At 40.8% G+C, this 17,871-nt stretch overlaps 1 protein-coding gene across 1 annotated transcript; it reads right to left on the bottom strand.

Moving 5' to 3' along the window:
• Positions 1–2,907: 2,907 nt before the first annotated feature.
• On the bottom strand, positions 2,908–17,351 carry cimip5 (ciliary microtubule inner protein 5). Its single transcript, XM_073055447.1, has 3 exons — positions 17,004–17,351; positions 13,684–13,723; positions 2,908–3,909 (listed from the first exon to the last, which is right to left on the bottom strand). Exons 1-3 carry the CDS (start codon positions 17,207–17,209, stop codon positions 3,718–3,720), a joined length of 438 nt encoding a protein of 145 aa, XP_072911548.1. The 5' UTR covers positions 17,210–17,351; the 3' UTR covers positions 2,908–3,717.
• Between the last annotated feature and the right edge of the window lie 520 nt (positions 17,352–17,871).

The raw sequence follows: 17,871 nt of genomic DNA, 5'->3' as shown, positions 1-17,871 counted from the left end.
CTTAAAGAGTGGAGTGACATTTACAACGTTTCAGTCCTCCAGTCAGAATCAAGTGACTTTTGAAAGATCCATTATCTCCTCAGTAACCTCTCTCAGGACTCTGGGATGTAGTTCATCTGGTCCAGGTGACTTATCCACCTTAAGACCTTTGAGTTTGCCTAGTACTTTTTCCTTCGTGACAGCAATGGTACTCACTCCTGATTCTTGACACTCATGGACTTCTGGCAGACAGCTAGCGTTTTCCACAGAAAACATAAAGCAAAGTACTTAATAAGTTTACCTGCCATTTCTTTGTCCCCCATCACTACCTCACCAGCATCATCTTCCAGTGGTCCAAGATCAACTCACACTTCCCTTTTACACCTTATAAAATGAAAAAAACTTTTAGTATTCTGCTTTAGATTATCAACTAGTTTCCCCTCATATTTCATCTTTTCCCTTCTTATAGCTTTTCAGTTGCCTTTTGTTGGATGTTAAAAACTTCTCAATCATTCAACTTCCCACTCACTTTTGCTACCTTATATGTCCTTTCCTTGGCTTTTATGAAGTCCTTAAATTCCTTTGTCAGCTACAGTTGCTTAGCCCTGCCTTTTGAGAGCTTCCTTTTCTGTGGGACCTGTCTATCCTGCATGTTGTGAACTATTCCCCAATACGTCTTCTGTCATCCGTGCCAGTATCCTCCTCCATCTCATGACTCTGTAATTCCCTTCATTCCTTTGCGATACTGATACATGTGACTTGGGCTTCTCCCTCTCAAATTGCAGTATGAATTCAATTATATTATGATCACTTTCTCCTAAGGGTTCCTTTACGTTGAGCCGACTAATAAGATCTGGGTTATTACACAACACCCAATCTAAGATACCCTTTCCCTGAACAGGCTCAAGGAGAAGCTGCTCTAAAATGCTGTCTCGTAGACATTCAAAAATTGTGAAGAATGTGCTCTTCACAAACATTTTAATTACAAGACCTGTGGTTGTGGAATCCAGAGCGCTAATAAAAGTTATTTTAATGAATATTTTCAATGGAATATGAAAATAATCTTAACTCTCCCTCTCAATTCTAAATATCGGCTACCTTTCCTCTCAGTCCTGATGAAGGGTCCCCAGCTACAATGCCGATTGTCTCTTTGTCTGCACAGAATGCTGCTTGACCTGCCGCGGTCTTCCTGCAGTTTGCTTTTTCTGCTCCAGCCTCCTAGTTGTCTGTGTCTCCACAATGTTTCATGGATCAATGCCAAGAGAGTATTTCAGCTCCTTTTCTAAACAACCAGTGCCACTGCTGTTACTATAATTAACTAAACAATATGCAAACATGAATCATCTAATCTTGTTCACTATTCTTTTAAAGATAAAGCTTCCTTTATTTGCTACTATTTAGAAGAATGAAAGTGATCGGATTGTGGGATTCTGAATGAGATTGTTAAGAATGAATGAGGGTGTGGAGAGGGAAGTGGAGGGAGAGGAGACAGCTGTGGGAAGGAAGGCAGATTAAGTGATGGCACAGGACTGTGGAGTTCAGGAGCACTGGATGCAAATGCTCAGTTCCTTAAACTGAAACCTCTAAGAAAGGAAGTAGATATCATCTAGAAGTGTAGATGGAGGTTCAAGGTGATTTTGATGAAAAGTTGAGTACATGTGGGATTTTTCATGCTCTTAGTTCCATCTCTTATGTTCTCATGTTCAAAAATAAATTAGCTTTCAAGATGAGGAAAAGTATGACCACTTTCGTAGGCTGCAAACCCATTTGTTTGTCTTTTCTCAGTATTGATTATTTCTCAGGTACACCTGCATGGCATAAGCCTGCGACTGTTTTCACTCCAATTTTAGCCTGGATAATTTCTACTCAACTGCTGTAATTCTGAGGAAAGACAGGCCACATGTTTGCCTTTTACTAAAGCTAATTTGCCGCTCACAACAGCTGTGCTTTTCTTATTGATATGTGTTCTAAATCTACGCTCAGGTAAAACACAGCCTTCTAAAGAGACAATACTGTCTTTACACTGTCAGACATTCTATCTTAACCTCAAACATAATATACTTTTGTTTTCCAATCTTCTGCCTAATCTGAAAGACATTGGTATAAATTTAACCAATGTCTGCATTTACCTTATCTGGATCCATGTTTATACTGTTCACCTATACTTACAAAAAAATTGGTTAAATTACCATGTATTAATAATGTAAGGCACAGAGGAAAGAAGATTATTCTGATCAAATCTGAAAAGACAATGCTTTTAGTCAATCACTTATTATGAATAAATCATTATTTTAAACAGTACTTATCTTGACAGAAACTGAGAAAATAGACAAATAATTAAAAAGAAAATACTGCAATATTTTATTTATTTACATTTATCCCATTACAAATTTGGAGGAATTCATTCTTCAAAAGACAGAGTTAAATTTAATAAAACCAAAAAATATCAACTGTTTGGCAGAAGATAGTTCTAGGTTGATGCTCATAGCTTTCCCCCTGTTTTATGCAGGGACCACTTCAACTCTCACTTCATCACATGGATCCTGTAGTTTGGTGAGCAAATACCTTTATGGTGAATAAGAGGTATTTGGAATTCAAGTATTGAGGCAAATCATCCTTTTGTAGCACAGTGCCTTGTGAAAGCAGTTATTATTTACTTACAGTGTTTTATAAGTTTCCTGAAAACAAAGTTAGAATCAAGAATTTCCATTTTGGTCTGAAAATACTTTTTAATTTTACTTCTAGAAATCAGATGAAACTAGAGAATTATAAGGAAGTCCTGATTAACAACATGGATAATAAAATTTGCCTACCTGAAGTCCGAGTATTTTTTGTGGCATTGGAAAGAAAGTCTTAGTACAAGTAAGGACCAGAAATAAACAAAAACAGATCCCAAATAATACACAAAATACTGGAGGAACTCAGCATCTATGGAGGGGAATAAACGGTTGATGCTTCAGATGAAGACATTTCATTCCGACTCAAAACATTGACTGTTTACTCTCCTCCATCAATGTGGTTTCCCTTGCTGAGTTCCTCCAGCATTCAGCGTGTGTCGTTCAAGATTTCCAATTTCTGCAGAATCTCATGTTTGGGGTTCTAAGATGGGAATTATAATCCCCCACAAAAGAAGCAAGTGGGATGTTAAAAAATAAAATTGACACTCAGTCTAAATGAGAGAGAAAGTGGAGCTGAACTGGAATGTGGGAGCAACACTTCCCAGGGGGATTTCAATATTATAACAACAGTACATGTTATAGATCTATTCACATTCTTAAAGTTCACTGAGGATGGAGGAGTATTACAACTCTCAAGACACTCTGCAGCAGAAGGAAGATAAGGATACAACACATTCTTTTTAATTACTTTGCCACTTTCCTGCTTGATTTAGCTTCCCTGTATTCCCCATTCAAACCCGAGGTCATAACCTCCCACTAACCTGACCTTCCAGTCTCCCACTGGCCCTCACTGCCAATGTGCCTCAGACTTACTGATTCAGCCGAACACCACAACTACTCTTTGCTTCCTGAATGCTGAAGACCTTCTTACCTGGCTGGATGGCATCAATCTGTCAGACTGCAAGATGAAAATGGAAGTAGTGTTAAACATTCTTATGCTTAAGTTTTGAAGGGTGAAGAAAACCCCTTTTAAGTTTCCTGAATTCCCAAAAAACTCCCTTCCCCCTCCCATCTCTGAACTGGTATCAAGGCTCTGCCTTGATAAATCTCTGCTTTATTTTTAATATGGGACAAGCTCACTATCCAGTTTTTTCTTTCGGTTGTCTATCTGAAGCTGATAATCCATTCTTATTAATGCTTGACCAAGATGACAGTCCATTCTGCTGCCAAAAGTCTGGTTTGTAGTGTTTGGGATTTTGTTGGAGAACACAGGAACATATTCAGGTAGAGGCTCGTGTATTTTTAATGCTCCCTGGAAAACAAAAGGTTTAAATAAAACACAATAAATTTCTTACAGGTACAAGTAAAATAAAAAGTACATTTGGATTTGTTACTTTAAAGGATTTATTAGTTGAAGGACATTTATCTACGATCCCATTGTAACGAGATCTTGGACTTCTTAATGGAGAGGCCTCAGACAATCCACATTGGCAGCAACATCTCTAGCGCCATCACAATGAGCACTGGTTTCCCCCCCCCCCCAACCCCCACGGCCATTCACACCACAGATGCATAACTATACTGCTAAATCTAGCAGTGGTTGGCCTCATCAGCAACAATGAGGAGTTGGCATACAGACTGCTTGTAGTCTTGTGCAAACACTACAACTTGAGCTTCAACGTGGACAAAACTAAAGAGATGATTGTGGACTTCAGGTAGTTGCAAACTGACCACTGCCTACTGCATGTCAATGGCTTCTCTGTGGAGAGAGTCAGGAGCACCAAGTTTCTTGGAGGGCACATCAGGTACAATTTCACCTGGTCCCTCAACACCCCCTCTTTAGTCGAGAAAGCATAGCAGTACCTCCACTTCCTCAGGAGATTGAGGCTTGAAAGGCTCCACATACCCTTTCTAATCACATTCTATAGGAACACCATTCAGAGTGCCCTGACCAGCTGTCTCAAAGATTCAAAAGTACAGAGTACATTTATCAAAATATGAATGCAGTATAAGACCCTGAAATGAGTCTTCCCACAGACAACCACGAATCTGATATGAGAATTGCAAGGCATCTAACTGCAAAACCCTGCAATGGATAATGAGGACTGCTGAGGCTCTCTTCCCCCACCCCACCAACCAGGGCATATACCAGGGGTGCTGCATTCGCAGAGCATGCATCATCGTCAATCCATCCGACAATCTCCTTGACCTCCTACCATCAGGCAGAAATTATCACAGTATAAAAAAACAAGGACGTAGGCTGGGTGACAGCTTCTTTCCCCAGGTGGTGAGACTTCTGAACACCCTACATTATATATGATAGCAGCAGTAGCATTATACTGTTGTGTATTTAACCATATGCCATATACTGTATACACTTTGTCAACTTGTTTATCTACAGCATACTTTTTATCTGTTAATATTATTTTAAGTGTTATATGTGATAATATGTATTATGTTTTGCACCTTGGTCCCTGAGGAATGTTGTTTAATTTCACAGTATACGTGTGTATGGTTGAACGACAATAAACTTGAACTTGATGATGTACTACACAACTTAATTTTGCCAAATTATCGCTGCATTGGAACCGCTGAAAGAGCCCTTCTGTGAAACGGTGAGTGAAAGCAGTGTCTAGAGAGCCTAGAGTGGGTGAAATGTAACCTCTAGTCAAACTGGTGTTGTGAAACAACACAGGGAAGGTTTCTTGGAGCCAATGATAGATGAGGAGTAATGTTTAGGAAGAGATAAAGTTTGAAAATTTCACCAGTTACAGTCTGCTCAGTTTTCAACAAGTCATGCAGCCCCGAAACAGCCCCTGTCCAAACAAGTCTATCAATGACTATCTCTACGAAACCCAGCACCTGGTCTGCAGCCTGTAGCCAGTTTAGTTTCACCAGCTTCAGCTGCGTTCACCCCCCTAATGTGAATAGGTGGCAACTCTCTTTAACGTGTTCAGGCTGCAGGATTTGAAGTGGCATGAGCTGTAATATCCAGATAGTTCTATCTGAATGTCACTGGACTTTTTATTTTGAAGAGCATCCTGGCAATGACTGAGTTGCTAAATTTTGTACAGTCATACATAACTGATGATGCTTCTGGTAACTTGCCATAAAAGGTGATAAAGGGAAGGTAGATGCTGGTATAGATACACTGTACCAATGCTGGAAGAGGAGGAAATAGAATAATAGAACAGCCCTCTTAGGTGGCAGCTGCCACTGCACTGCATTTCCAAAGACAGCAAGCAAAGACAGCTGTTTTTAGGGCATTGTCTCTACTGATGGGCAAATATTTCTTTTTTTTTTGCCAAAAGTCAAGTCTTAGCTTGTTTAGATAAATATTGTCTTCCATGACTGACTGCAAGTGTTGTTGTACTAGGTCATTTAATGTGATTATCCCACAGAAGCTGGTAGGTAAACTGTCCTTGTTGGGACTTAACACCTCTTTCTGTAACTGGATCTTGGACTTCTTGATGGAAAGTCCCCAGACAAAATTCAAAGAAAATTTATTATCCAAGTACATAAACATCACCATATAAAACCCTGAAATTCATTTTTTTGCGAGCATTCTCAGTAAATCCAACAACCATAATAGAATCAAAGACTACACTCAACAGTGCAGACAAACAACCAATGTGGAAAAAGCAAAAAACTGCAAATACAAAAGAAAACAGAACTAATAATAATTTAGAGTCAGAACCTGATTCTGATTCTAAATAAATGTCAAAAACATGAGATGAAGAGTCCTTGAAAGTGAGTTCATAGGTTGCAGGAACAGTTCAGCGTGATGGGGCAAGTGAAGTTGAGCGGTTACTACCTCTGATTCCGGAGCCAGACTGTTGAGGGGTAATAACTGTTCCTGAACCTGATGCTGTAGGTCCTGAGGCTCCTGTACCTTCTTCCCAATGACAGCAGTGAGAAGAGAGCATGACACAGAAAATGCTGGAGGAACTCAGCAGGCCAGGCAGCATCAACAGGAAAAAAAGTACAGTCGACATTTCTGATGGAAACGTCAACTGTACTTTTTTCCTGTTGATGCTGCCTGGCCTGCTGAGTTCCTCCAGCATTTTCTGTGTGTTGCTTGGATATCCAGCGTCTGCAGATTTTCTCTTGTTTGAGAAGACAGCACGACTTGGATCGTGGGGTCCCTAAGGAGGGACTCTGATTTCCTGCAACAACCCTCCATGTAGGTGTGCTCAATGGTGGGGAGGGCTTTACCATGATGGACTGGGCTGTACCCACTACTTTTTTGTAGGATTTTCTTTTCAAGGGCATTGGTGTTTCCATACACAGCTATGATGCAACCAGTCAATATACAGTCCACCACACATGGATAGAAGTTTGTCAAAGTACTAGATGTCATGCCAGATTTTCACAAACTTCTCAGGAAGTAGAGGTGCTGCCATACTTTCTTTGTAATTGCATGTACGTGCTGGGCCCAGAACAGGCCCTCTGAAATAATAACACTGAGGAATTTAAGGTTGCTGACCCACACCACCTCTGATCCCCTGATAAGGACTGACTCATGGACCATGGGTTTTCTCCTCTTGAAGGCAATAGCCAGCTCCTTAGTCTTGTTGATGTGGCACCACTCAGCCAGAATGTCAACCTCCCTCCTGTGTGCTGATTCATCACCACCTTCGACAGCAACATCTCAACCTCCATCACAATAAGCTCACTGATGATACAACAGTGTTGGCCTCATCAACAATGATAAGTCGGCACATAGACGGGGGTCAAGAGGCTTGTGCGGTGCTGTGAGTAAAACAACCAGGACAAAAGAGATGATTGTGGACTTCAGGAAGGCACAGGTCAACCATTCCCTATTGCACATCAATGGCTCTGCCTTGGAGAGAGTGAAGAACACAATGTTCTTTGGTGTATTGGTGCAGAAGCAGAGCCGAGGAGTCAGACATCAGGAAGAGCCGTGGTAGTAGGAGACTCCATAGTAAGAGGAACGGAAAGGGGTTTCTGCGGCAACGGGCGAGATTTAAGGATGGTGTGTTGCCTCCCTGGTGCTAGGATCCAGGACATCATGGACTGATTGCAGGGAATCCTCAAGGGTGAAGGTGAACAAGGGTGAAGGGTGGTAGTGCATGTCGGCACAAATGACATCGGGAAGAAGAGGAAGGACATTCTGCAGCGGGACTTCAGAGAACTCGGAAGAAGGCTGAAAAGCAGGACTTCCAGGGTGGTTATCTCTGGTTTGCTTCCAGTTCCTCATGCTGGAGAGGGCAGGAACAGGGAGATAATGGATCTGAATGTGTGGCTGAGGAACTGTTGCAGGAAGCAAGGATTTACATTCTTGGACCACTGGGATCTGTTTTGGGGTAGGGATGAATTGTACAAAAGGGACGGGTTGCACCTTAATAGGCGGGGGACCAGCATTCTGGCAGACAGGTTTGCCACTGCAACATGGATGTGTTTAAACTAAGTAGTGGGGGGGAGGGGGAGGGGATGAACTGAAAATGTAAGGATGGAGTTAAAGGGAAAGTGAAAATAAGAAAAATTAAAAAGCACAACAGAATCAATGGAGTAGAAAGCTCAAGAAGAGATCATACAGTATGGCCAAGTGAAATAGGAATTGATATGAAAGGAGAGGGGAGTAATGAATTAAAAGTATTATATATGAATGCACAAAGTATAAGGAATAAAGTAGGTGAGCTTGAGGCTCAGTTGGAAATTGGCAAGTATGATATTGTGGGAATAACAGAGACATGGCTTCAAGCGGACAGGGCCTGGGAAATGAATATTCAAGGATATACATCTTATCAAAAGGACAGACTGACTGGCAGAGGGGGTGGGGTGGCTCTGTTGGTGAGGAATGATATTCAGTCCCTTGCAAGGGGGGACATAGAATCAGGGGATGTAGAGTCAGTATGGATAGAACTGAGAAATTCTAAGGGTAGAAAGACCCTAATTATCTACAGGCCCCCAAACAGCAGTCTGGATGTAGGGTGTAAGTTGAATGAAGAGTTAAAATTGGCATGTCGCAAAGGTAATGATACAGTTGTCATGGGGGATTTCAACATGCAGGTAGACTGGGAGAATCAGAATGGTACTAGACCCCAAGAAAGGGAGTTTGTGGAGTGCCTCCGAGATGGATTCTTAGAACAGCTGGTACTGGAGCCTACCAGGGAGAGGGCAATTCTAGATTTAGTGTTGTGCAATGAACCGGATTTGATCAGGAACCTCGAGGTAAAGGAACCATTAAGGAGGTAGTGACCATAATATGATATGTTTTAACCTACAATTTGAGAAGGAGAAGGGAAAATCAGATGTGTCAGTTTTACAGTTGAACAAAGGGAACTATGGAGCTATGAGGGAGGAGCTGGCCAAAGTTCAATGTAACAATACCCTAGCAGGGAAGACAGTGGAACAACAATGGCAGGTATTTCTGGGAATAATGTAGAAGGTGCAGGATCGGTTCATTCCAAAGAGGAAGAAAGATCCTAAGGGGAGTAAGGGGCGGCCGTGGCTGACGAGGGAAGTAAAGGGCAGTATAAAAATAAAAGAGAAGAAGTATAACATAGCAAAGATGAGCGGGAAACCGGAGGACTGGGAAACTTTTAAAGAGCAACAGAAGATAACAAAAAAGGCAATACGCCAAGAAAAAATGAGGTACGAAGGTAAACAAGACAAGAATATAAAGGAGGATAGTAAAAGCTTCTTTAGGTATGTAAATAGCAAAAAAATAGTTAAGACCAAAATTGAGCCATTGAAGACAGAAACAGGTGAATTTATTATGGGGAACAAGGAAATGGCAGATGAGTTGAACAGGTACTTTGGATCTGTCTTCACCGGGGAAGAGACAAACAATCGCCCAGATGTAATAGTGGCCAAAGGAACTAGGGTAAAGGATGAACTGAAGGAAATTTATATTAGGCAAGAAACAGTGTTGGATAGACTGTTGAGTCTGAAGGCTGATAAGTCCCCAAGACCTGATGGTCTGCATCCCAGGGTACTTAAAGAGGTGGCTCTAGAAATTGTGGATGCATTGGTAATCATTTTCCAATGTTCTATAGATTCAGGAGCAGTTCCTGCTGATTGGAGGGTGACTAATGTTGTCCCACTTTTCAAGAAAGGAGGGAGAGAGAAAACAGGGAATTATAGACCGGTTAGCCCGACGTCAGTGGTGGGAAAGATGCTGGAATCAATTATAAAAGAGGAAATTACGACACATTTGGATAGCAGTAGACGGATCAGTCCGAGTCAGCATGGATTTATGAAGGGAAAATCATGCTTGACTAATCTTCTGGAGTTTTTTGAGGATGTAACTATGAAAATGGACAAGGGAGAGCCAGTGGATGTAGTGTACCTGGACTTCCAGAAAGCTTTTGATAAAGTCCCACATAGGAGATTAGTGGGCAAAATTGGGGCACATGGTATTGGGGGCAGAGTACTGACATGGATTGAAAATTGGCTGGCTGACAGGAAACAAAGAGTAGCGATTAACGGGTGCCTTTCGGAATGGCAGGCTGTGACCAGTGGGGTACCGCAAGGTTCGGTGCTGGGACCGCAGCTGTTTACAATATACATTAATGATTTAGATGAAGGGATTAAAAGCAACATTAGCAAATTTGCTGATGAAACAAAGCTGGGTGGCAGTGTGAAATGTCAGGAGGATGTTATGAGAATGCAGGGTGACTTGGACAGGTTGGGTGAGTGGGCAAATGTATGGCAGATGCAGTTTAATGTGGATATATGTGAGGTTATCCACTTTGGTGGCAAGAACAGGAAGGCCGATTACTATCTAAATGGAGTCCAGTTAGGAAAAGGGGAAGTACAACGAGATCTAGGTGCTCTTGTACATCGGTCAATGAAAGCAAGCATGCAGGTACAGCAGGCAGTGAAGAAAGCTAATGGCATGCTGGCTTTTCTAACAAGAGGAATTGAGTATAGGAGTAAAGAGGTCCTTCTGCAGCTGTACAGGGCCCTGGTGAGACCCCACCTGGAGTATTGTGTGCAGTTTTGGTCTCCAAATTTGAGGAAGGACATTCTTGCTATTGAGGGAGTGCAGCATAGGTTCACAAGGTTAATTCCCAGAATGACGGGACTGTCATATGTTGAAAGACTGGAGCGACTGGGCTTGTATACACTGGAATTTAGAAGGATGAGAGGGGATCTGATTGAAACATATAAGATTATTAAGGGATTGGACATGCTGGAGGCAGGAAGCATGTTCCCGCTGATGGGTGAGTCCAGAACTAGAGGCCACAGTTTACGAATAAGGGGTAGGCCATTTAGAACAGAGATGTGGAAAAACTTTTTCACCCAGAGAGTGGTGGATATGTGGAATGCTCTGCCCCAGAAGGCAGTGGAGGCCAAGTCTCTGGATGCATTCAAGAGAGAGTTAGATAGAGCTCATAGATAGCGGGGTCAAGGGATATGGGGAGAGGGCAGGAACAGGGTACTGATTGTGTATGATCAGCCATGATCACAGTGAATGACGGTGCTGGCTAGAAGGGCTGAATGGCCTACTCCAGCACTTACTGTCTACTGTCTATTGTATAGATAACAGACAATCTCACCTGGACCCACAATACCTCCTCATTAGTCATGAAGGAGGCACCTATAATTTCTGAAGAGACTGAGGCATGCAAGGTTCCCCACCCAGATTCTATCAACTTTCTTTAGAAGCACCACTGACATCATTGTGTGCTACAGAGACTGCAAGGCACCAGGGCACAAGAGGACAGTAAAAACTGTGAAGTGGATCACCGGGGTCTCCTTCTCCCCATTTGTGACATTTACTAGCAACGTTGGATACAAAGGGCCCAAAGAGTTGTTGAGGATCCCTACCACCCATACCACAGTATCCTTGATTCACTATTGTCAGGAAGGATCAGGACAGGACTGCCAGACAAGTTAACAGCTTCTTTTTCAACGGGTTCTACAGTATTGGGTTTCTTTTTTTTTTGCAGCTGCCCGTAAGGAGATGAATCTCAGGGTTGTATATAGTACACATACTTTGATAATAAATGTACTTCAAACTTTATCTGCTATTTTTGATATGGAAAATGTGTTTGCAAAAGGCATGCGGATACTCCATGATTGTGAGACAAAGAATATTCATTGATAAGAAGAAAGCTATCAATAATGAAAAATCAGGATTGCTTTTGAATAATGTTAATTTTGACAGAGTGGCCACTTAAAATTTCCTTACCGGTATCTTCAACATCATTTTAATAATGCTGATGTGGTCCTTCTTGCCATATGACTGGTATAAGCAATTAAGAACTGCAATGCCCATAGTCCAAAGACATACAATCATTGATTTTGCCTACACTTATACTATGTATTTGATAAAAATAATAAATATATATTTTACATAGGATATCTTACATAAAGTTGCAAGAGCAAAATTGGGATTTGTAGATAAGAGCACTAGATGGTCAATGTGGACATGATGGGTCAAAGGACCTTTCCAAAGGCAACTTAGTGAATATAGCTATTTGCAGGGTACCATCTCTACCCAACAGGCAATTTACATTTGCTAACTTATCTCAGAGTAGAAACACTGAAGCCTGTACTTGTTTTGGAATAGTAATCTTAACTTTCTGTGGCACCTGGGGTCCATGGTTACAATGGTTATGAATGTTACTCCAGCCCTTAATTTTGGTGCTCCAGGGTTATTGCAACCTGTAAGCAGGCAGACCTTCTTGGGGTTTACAGTCAGTATCTCGCTCTTACAGGTGTTGGCCTGAGCTTGGAAGACTAAGGTTCCATCAAAAGCACAGATGCATCTCACTACACATTTGCTGTGTTAGTTTTTATGCAAAATATTTCAAAAGTACACAAAAACACCACTTTTAAAGACTGACAAATATTATTATGTATAAGTTGAATGTATACGTAATTTGAATCTTGCTTAGTGTTATGGAATTTTATATATACACACACACACACAATCTCACTTCAATATGCACAAGGAGACAACAGAGCATTTAAATATTGAACAAAGTGACAAAATATTTGTAATTATATAAAATCTAATAATAGTTAGACCATACTTGGAGAACCTTAAAGCAGGGACCCTGTAGATTTACTTCTTCTCCATATGGGGCAGCAAAATGCAACTCATCAGGATCTGCTGATTTATCTGTCTTAGGTATTGCTCAGCTTTCTAGCGCGTCTTTTTTTAAATTAATTTTTAGCCGACCCAGACCACATCTTCCTTTGCTGAAACCCCAGCATAATCTTTTTCATTGGTTAATACTAATATAAAGTAGGTATTTATTATCTCACTCATAGTCTTTGTCTTCCTTATTTGTATCAGATCAATGTCACCACCAATTTTAAAACCCTCGTCTTATATTAAAAACCCACAGACAATTTTAGATTCACTTTAATGTTTGTTGCCTAGTATTCTTTTATATTCTTTCTTTGGCCTCTGTTACTTCCTTTTTCACTCCATCTCTGAGATTTCTGTATTTGTCTGGTTCTTAATTCTGCCATATGCCTTTTTTTAAAACTGCTCGGCTGCATCTCTACTACGTTGGTCATGCAGGGAGTTCGGTCTTAATTTCCTTATGGGAATATACATAGACTGAGACTGAAATATCTCCTCCTGAAATGTTAAATACCTCTCTGTTCAATTAGAGTTTTGCTAAGCTTTGATTCCAATTTACTATGTTGTTATCCCATTGAAATTAGCTCTTCTCTAATCGACATTTTTTACTTCAGAGGTGTCTAAATCCACAAAACGTGCCTTGATGTGGCTCCGTTGGTAAAAATGCAAAGAAATCTGTGCAATCCTTTTTTTACTGACACTTCCCACAACTTAAAAATCCAAGTTTTAATTCATTTTGTTATAGCAATGCAATTCTGGTTCAAAAATGTATTTCAACTTTATTCTGGGGTTAAAAGTCACACTATATCTGGATGAAAACATTGCACATGATTGAAAGTAGATTTAAATATGTTTGTATTATATTGCATGAAACACAATGCATTTTCTTCATAAAAGCGAATATCTCATCAAGGCAAAAATGGTGTAAAATGGAATTACTGAGGCAGATCTCTGGAAAAATAATTGAAAATCTGTCCTGCTCAATACTACATGTCATATACTAATTAGAGTTCTTACCTTTGCATCATAATCTTTAAGAAAACTCCACTTATTTTCCCTGGTAAGGAAAAGGGTGAAAGATTTATTCAGAAGCCAGTTAAATAGACAAAAAGGCAAGCTGACAGTATCACTGTGTTTAATAAAACACACATTCTTTGAAGTTTCTTTAAGACATTAGCTCATCTTCAAAAATAAAAAGGTAATATGAAGTCTGCATCAATGATATCCAAGTAACAGAATTGATATTTGCACAAAGTACAATAATTTGCAATAAACTAAAGATTATGTGTTCTCTTAGATCTAATTTACCAAATAATAGGAATGCATACAACAAAACAGAGCAAAGAATAATTACGCAATTGGAGGCATGAATCAATTGTAAAGCTGAATGATATCATATAATAATAACACAAAGAGGACACTTAGATGTTGTTACCAGAATGAATAGGTCTACTGTGAAAACACTACTTTGTGCTCATTGCATAATGAAAATAAGTTATGTATGAAGTTAATAAACAAAAGAAACACCTGAACTGCAGTGTTCAGCAACAAAGCTATGTTGATATTGGATCATGTGGATTTATGGCCTATAATCCATCTATATTACTTAGCAATGTACCTTGTGATACATGAGGCAAGGCTTTACAGGTTTGTATTCAGAAAGTGATATCCACTCTGCCAAAAGTATTTATCAGGAATTTAGTCACACACTTCATAAAGTATTTCACATGCTCAATGCAGGGTCTCACCAGAATGAATAGGTGAGGGGTGCACATTAGAATTCACACCGTCACTCACCATTTTAAATCTATATTCCCATCAATCATTCCTGCAGAACAAGGTTTGCAGTGGGAGCAACGCCACTACTTTATCCAGGGACGTAGGTATCAATTACATCAACATGCAAACTAGAATGGAGTTAGAATTATTAAGATCTTTGAAAGGGTAAAATCTGAAAACGTGACAGTACAGACAAGCACTGGATGTGAGTTAACAGCCAACATTAAAGAGCAGCTGAATGAGTTCTGAATTGTGACCAGTTTGATCATGTACAGAAGGTAGCTAGAATATCAGTGGCATGTCTTCTGATCACTACTGCATTTTTGAACTTGTTCAATTAGTCTTGGAATCAGAGAATTTCCTGGATTATTTTTCTATATTATTTGCCAGGTGATTCATATATAAGTACAGGAGGGCAGAGAGGGATCATGATGCCATAAAGATAGTCTGAAATGAGCTTTATGAAGCACTCTGTTTAATTATTTACATCCCTTTCAATCATTTTGGGTCAGTGTTGCCGAGATAGTAAAATGATTTGGTAGCTTGCACTACAGCAGAACAGTCAGACTGAAAAGGCAAAATGTGCAGATCTGCTGTGGAGAGCAGTGGAATGGGAATCCAAGATAAACTTTTCAGAGAGACAACAAAAGTCAGGAATGCCTTCCCTGGAATTCAAGAAGTGATATGATTGCAGGTTATGAAGATATCAAGATATAACAAGGGGATAGATGTAAACTACTTTTGTTAGTGAGTAAATGTGTAGGACAGCTGTCTAAATATTGGAGCTGGGCTTTCAGAAGTGAAGTTTGAAAAATCCAATGTACAAGTCTGAACCCTCTTTTGCAAAAAGCAATAAGTACTAGGTGAACTATTAACTTTGGTTCTGAGACCGCTAATTTTTTGACGAATATTATGAGGGAACAAATAAACTCTAGAAGCCCGACAAGATTTTATTTGTCATATATACTGGGAAAGCACTGGATCCTTTTTCATTATGAGGGAAATTGGAATGTTAGGCATGTGCAATTATATCACAGATCAGCACAATATTACAGGGTGGGGAAACAGTTTGGAGGGGCTAAATGGTCTGCTCTTCCTCCTACATTCCTCATTGTATATAGTTCTACCACAGAAGCGGCATTATACTCTACCTAACTGTGTGGATCTTCTCTTCTGAAAAGAAACAAATAAAGATATCCATTGCAAATGTTTTTTCAGGTAAAAAAATTATAATAATATTTAAAAGGCTCAGATTTTCTGAATGGGGTCTGCTGCTTATGTCATGGGTTTCCTATTCCCTGGAACTCTAGATTCAGACAAGAGATTTCATCAGTCCAGATGGTTTTGCAGCCAAGTGATGACCTTCTGCAGTAGTCAGACCTCAAAAGAGGGAATTGAGCAGATCAGAACAAGCCTGCCCACAATCCCCTTCTGAAAACCAATGACAGACAAACTCATGCTTTGCTGTTTGTCATTCCAGCCAAAGCTCTTCAATGTTTCTGAAAGACTTTGAAAGTTAGAGACATTTAAAAACTAATAGTGAAATTATTGTATCACTTTTAATATTCTTAAAATTTAAGAATGACCAATTAAAAGTACATTAAAGTCTTATCAATAATTAAAAAGCTTTTACAACCGTAATATTAAAATGTAACATACATTATTTTTTTTACCATTAATCCTCACAGCCCTACAACCTCCATTCAAAATAGTGCATTTTCAAATTCACTTTTGATCTTGGCATCACTTTTAATACTCTAGGCCAAAATTTTATCACCCATTCTTAATACTCAAGAGGTAGCGGCGAGTCACTACTCCTTTGAACCGCTGCAGCCCTTCGGGAGGAAGTGTTGTATCGCGAATTCCAGAGCTCCGTGATACATCTCCAAGTCACGATGGTGTATGGCGCACCTTCAAGAGGAACCTGTAGCAGTTGGTGTTCCCCTGCACCTTCGGTCCTCATCTGTTCAGATAGTAGAGGCTGCACGTTTAGGAGGTTCTGTACTGGTAACTTGCGTGTGTAATTGTAGTGTATAGTGTATTTTGTACATGGTACACACTGCGCTCACTGTGCACTCGCGGTTAAAGGTGAATAGGGCTCCAAGCAAAAACGCTGCAATGTCTAGGATGTTTGTCCAGCTCCTTGAAAGTTGTTGGCGCAGCATTGATCCAGACAAGTGGATGGCGAAATGACTTTGAGGTGTTAGAATGCGAGTCTTTCACGATTTATCACTGTTTTGATAACCTCATCAATGTGGCTGACGCTGTCTAGTCGATGATGATTCCCAAGATAAAATGCTTCAAAATTTCCCGCCATCTGTAGAATAACTTGTATTCATGGTTTTTCAGAAGTTGAGAATGGTACTACACATCATGAACTAGGCTCCGGTAAATGCTCCGTTACCAGTATCCACAAAACAGACAGCGATTCGCAAGGAAGAGCGGGATATCCGCGGGAAATCCCACCTACCACTAGCAGCGGTTTTGCGAGTCACCGTCTGGACCAGTAACCTGTACAAATCTTACGTTCAGCGAGAAAGTTGGTGGAAAAGACTCACCACTGCTGGGCTCCTTGCCGTTCCGTTCTCACGAACTCCCTCCACACGCGATCGTTTCTCACCACATCCAGGTCTTCTATCTGCTCTGCCTTGGCCGGAGCTAAGCGGACGCTACCCCCCTGCTTGCTGTATAGACCCAAGGCACCGGCCGTCGGTCGGTCCGCCAAGCGGTAGCCAGCCGAAGTGGTCCTGTTGAATTGAGCCATCCTGTCGGAAACAAGACGAGACCGGGTGGAAAGGGAATAGGCAGCCGTGATTTCAGAGAGAACAGCAAATCCTCCTGATCTTCCCCTCGCCGCCGGCTCCAGAGAATCCGGAATGAAGGAAACCTGGCGACACACCGCTGCATCCAGGTGTCGGCAAGGCGGCGAGCGCGCTACTCGGGAGCAGCTGTAGCTTGTTTACCGTCGCTATTGGAAACCTGCCTCTTGACTTGGCGTCTAGTCTTGGAAAGAGAGTGCACCCAGAGAGAAATGCACCTCTGCACCCCCCTCCCCCCATATGGTAAGCAGTGAAGCGTTACCAAAACATAGGCTGCTGTTGGTTAGGAAAAAGGAATTAACAACAAGAGGTCACCAGGTGAGGAATAGGAGTGGGAAGTTAAGGGGTTCATTCTATGGTACAGTGGATGGCATGTACACCAATATTTATTCACACTTACTCATTGAAAACTGCAAAAAAAAAAATACCCTCCACAGTATATTGTGGTATTTCCTTGATTCGCTTAAGTCAAAAGAATCTTTAAAAATAATGGCAATAATTATTTTTTACACCACACTCAAAATGCAGGAGTAAATCAGCAGGCCAGGCAGCATTATGGAGAAGAATGAACAGTTGATGTTTCAGGCCGAGATTCATTTCAAGAGGA

The sequence above is a fragment of the Hemitrygon akajei genome, chromosome 9 (assembly GCF_048418815.1).
Source record: "Hemitrygon akajei chromosome 9, sHemAka1.3, whole genome shotgun sequence".
In the NCBI taxonomy this organism is placed as follows: Eukaryota; Metazoa; Chordata; class Chondrichthyes; order Myliobatiformes; family Dasyatidae; genus Hemitrygon; species Hemitrygon akajei.
Note: the sequence above shows the minus strand (reverse complement) of the source record. Positions and strands in the feature narration are given on the sequence as shown.